This window comes from Saimiri boliviensis, chromosome 1 (genome assembly GCF_048565385.1).
Source record: "Saimiri boliviensis isolate mSaiBol1 chromosome 1, mSaiBol1.pri, whole genome shotgun sequence".
Lineage (NCBI taxonomy): Eukaryota > Metazoa > Chordata > Mammalia > Primates > Cebidae > Saimiri > Saimiri boliviensis.
Window position 1 is genome coordinate 237,499,476 of NC_133449.1, and position 2,832 is coordinate 237,502,307.

The following is a 2,832-nucleotide window of genomic DNA, read 5'->3' on the forward strand; positions in this document are numbered from 1 at the left end:
GTGAATTTACTCATGGGAATGAATGGGTCTCATAACCTTAGAGACTTTAGACAAATAAGAACCCCTAAACAGTCCATATCTTTAAAGCAGAGCATGTTTTCTAATAATGGAGTTGTCAAAAGTTCTGATTTTTCAAATTGCTTTTAATGTGATGAAAACATGAAACAGTTTATATTTTATTGACCTCACTGTTTAAAGTAAAGGGTCTGGCAAAAGGTGTAAGTAAACAAAATCATATCACCTCAACTCCAATCATTTCATATCTCTCTCTCTCTCTCTTTCTCTCTCTCTCTCTCTCTCTCTCTCTCACACACACACACACACACACACACACACACACACATGCACACACAGCCCACAGCGCTGCAATCAAAGAAAAATAGAGTATACCAAAACGGGCTTGGCAAACTCCTAAGTAACGATCAAAAATCCTTGAAGCCAAGGTGCCACTGTCCTTATAGACTACTATTTTTAAAATATTTCTCATTGAAAACAACAGCATGATTAATCTCACCATTCCCACTTAAATTACTTACATGGATACAACAATGCAATATGGGCAATTATTAAAAACACTTTATTATGTATAATTTGTACATGCTTCAGTTTGTGTTACTTAGGGTGATTTGTTTTTTAGATTGTAATATCATCTACCAACATTAGCTAGATCTACTTTTCATTCTGCCATGCCACATACAAAAATACAATTTTCAAAGCAAAGCTTCTCTTCTTTACACAAAGGTACACAAGAGTTTATCAGACAAATAAAATAAGAATACTTTGCACACATATCAACACCATACAAGGCATTATCCTTCACACAGTAATATCTAATGTGTTTTTATTTTTGAAACAGCAGGTAAAGAGCCCCTTCCCTTCAGAGGAAAATGAAAACTTTATCTGTTACTAAAACCAAACTCCAGCGATGAAGATGTGGTCATCTGGAGAAAGTAGAGGGATAGGGATGTATGGAGGAGGATGGACGCCCCTTCATAAGCACTTCAGGAGGAAGGAATTGCAGGAGGTCCCTCGGGGACAGTCACATAGCTTTCCGATCCTTGCCCCTTTCCTCACTGCACATTGCTCACCGGCGTCGCACTGCAAACAACACAAAGTGTGGTCATCGAGTATGAACAAACCCAGACTCTCAACAGGCAAGTCTCACAGTCAACGCAATTTCTGTCTCACGAAAGGGCCAATCGGACTCCATCACCATCAGAGGAGGTCTAAGTACAGTCAGGTCTGAAACAGGGAATCTTGTGTTTATGACTTCAGTGAGACTACATTTTTTTAAAGAAACTTACGTTATTTTATCCTAGTTTCTTCCTAGTTTTATCCTAATTTCTTCCACCTTTAGGTGGCAAGGGTTGGGGGGGGGAGGGGAGCATTACATTTCCTGGCTCCTTTTCTTGCCCATTCAAAGGGTAAAAAAATCGATCAGACTTTTTTTCTGAGAAACAAACAATAGACCTACATTTTCTTACAACCCCTGTTCCTGCTTTCCCATTTCCTCACCCAGGAAGAAAGAAAGAGCCCACAGAACCCTGCAAACCCTTTACCTAAGTTATGTATCCACATGGTAGAGAAAAGATTGTGAGTATGATTTAAGGAAGTGTACTTTCTCTCGAAAAAACACAGAAAGAGAGTGACCACAAACCTTACCATGGGGACTTGGCCATACTTCTTCTCATAGATGGGAATGCGTTTACTCTTGAGCTTCTTCAAGACTTCCTGCAGCGCTTCGATCTGCAACACACAGCCCCGGAGCCCAAAGTTGCCGCCTTGGCTGCGAGCCCAGCCCAGGTGCTCACTTCTAGCCCTAGTTATAAGGAGCCCGGGACCCACACGCACTCTGCGGTGGAACTCAGCGGACCAGGGAATGGTGGAGGGGTGGAAACTTAGCTGGCGCTGTCCCATGTACTGACCGCGGGTCTCCGAGCCTCTGAGGCTCCTGTTGCTCAGAAGGGCGGGTATGAGGGATTCGCTCAACAGATTGCCAGGAGCCCTTGGGCTCTAGACGCTCTTCGGATCGCAAAGAGTGCCCGGGCTTTGCGCTCAGCTCCCCGCGTCCTGACTCTGGGAATAGGAGTGGGGGGTGGGAGGAGGAGGGAGGCGTGCAAAGGAAGGGAGAGCGCGGCAGCTCAAAGGGGTCGGGAGCGAGGGGAATACCGACCAGCTCCTTCTCATGGGAGGCATCCTCCACGGCAGAGTAGATGTCCAGGGCTCGGGGCTGGAGCTCGGCGTCCTCCTGGGCACGGGTACCCAGCAGAGGTAGCAGCAGCAGCAGGGAGACGCCCAGGAGGGGCAGCAGCCGCACGCGGGAGCTCTCCATGGTTCTGAAACTCGTCGTTGCTGGGGCACCCCGCGCTCCCACGTTTTATAGTGAGCCAGAGCCCCCGTGCAGGAAAGAGGGAGGGGGCGAAGAAGGAAGGGGGTGTGGAGGAGGGCCCGGGTCAACCGTCTGTAGGCAGCGCTCCGCTGGCGCTTGACGTCAATGCCCGCCGGGCTCCAGGCGCTTGGGAACGAGGCTCTGCGCACAGATGGGTTACAGCGCAGAGAACAGGACCCCGCGCCCCCAAATGCGGTCAGCCCCGAGGCGAAGGACGCTCCCCGAGGGGCCTGAGCTGAAGCCAGGGAGCTAGAGGTGAGGGGTGGGGAGCGGAAGTGGCCTAAGAAATGGAAAATGCCTTCGGGGCAATGCACAGGCAAGAGAGTCATTTCCCATCACCTAGCAGCGGTGGCAGCCGCACCATCCACCTCGTCAGCCCTTCCTTCTGGTACCCCAACCCCAAGTGTGGCGGCGAGAAAGGGGTGTTGCCTCCAGACAGCCAT

At 48.9% G+C, this 2,832-nt stretch overlaps 1 protein-coding gene across 1 annotated transcript; it reads right to left on the reverse strand.

The window, feature by feature from the left end:
- Positions 1–561: 561 nt before the first annotated feature.
- Positions 562–2,452, reverse strand: CARTPT (CART prepropeptide). Its single transcript, XM_003925765.4, has 3 exons — positions 2,174–2,452; positions 1,663–1,746; positions 562–1,098 (listed from the first exon to the last, which is right to left on the reverse strand). The coding sequence occupies exons 1-3, from the start codon at positions 2,330–2,332 to the stop codon at positions 991–993; spliced, it is 351 nt and encodes a 116-aa protein (XP_003925814.1). The 5' UTR covers positions 2,333–2,452; the 3' UTR covers positions 562–990.
- Positions 2,453–2,832: the final 380 nt, after the last annotated feature.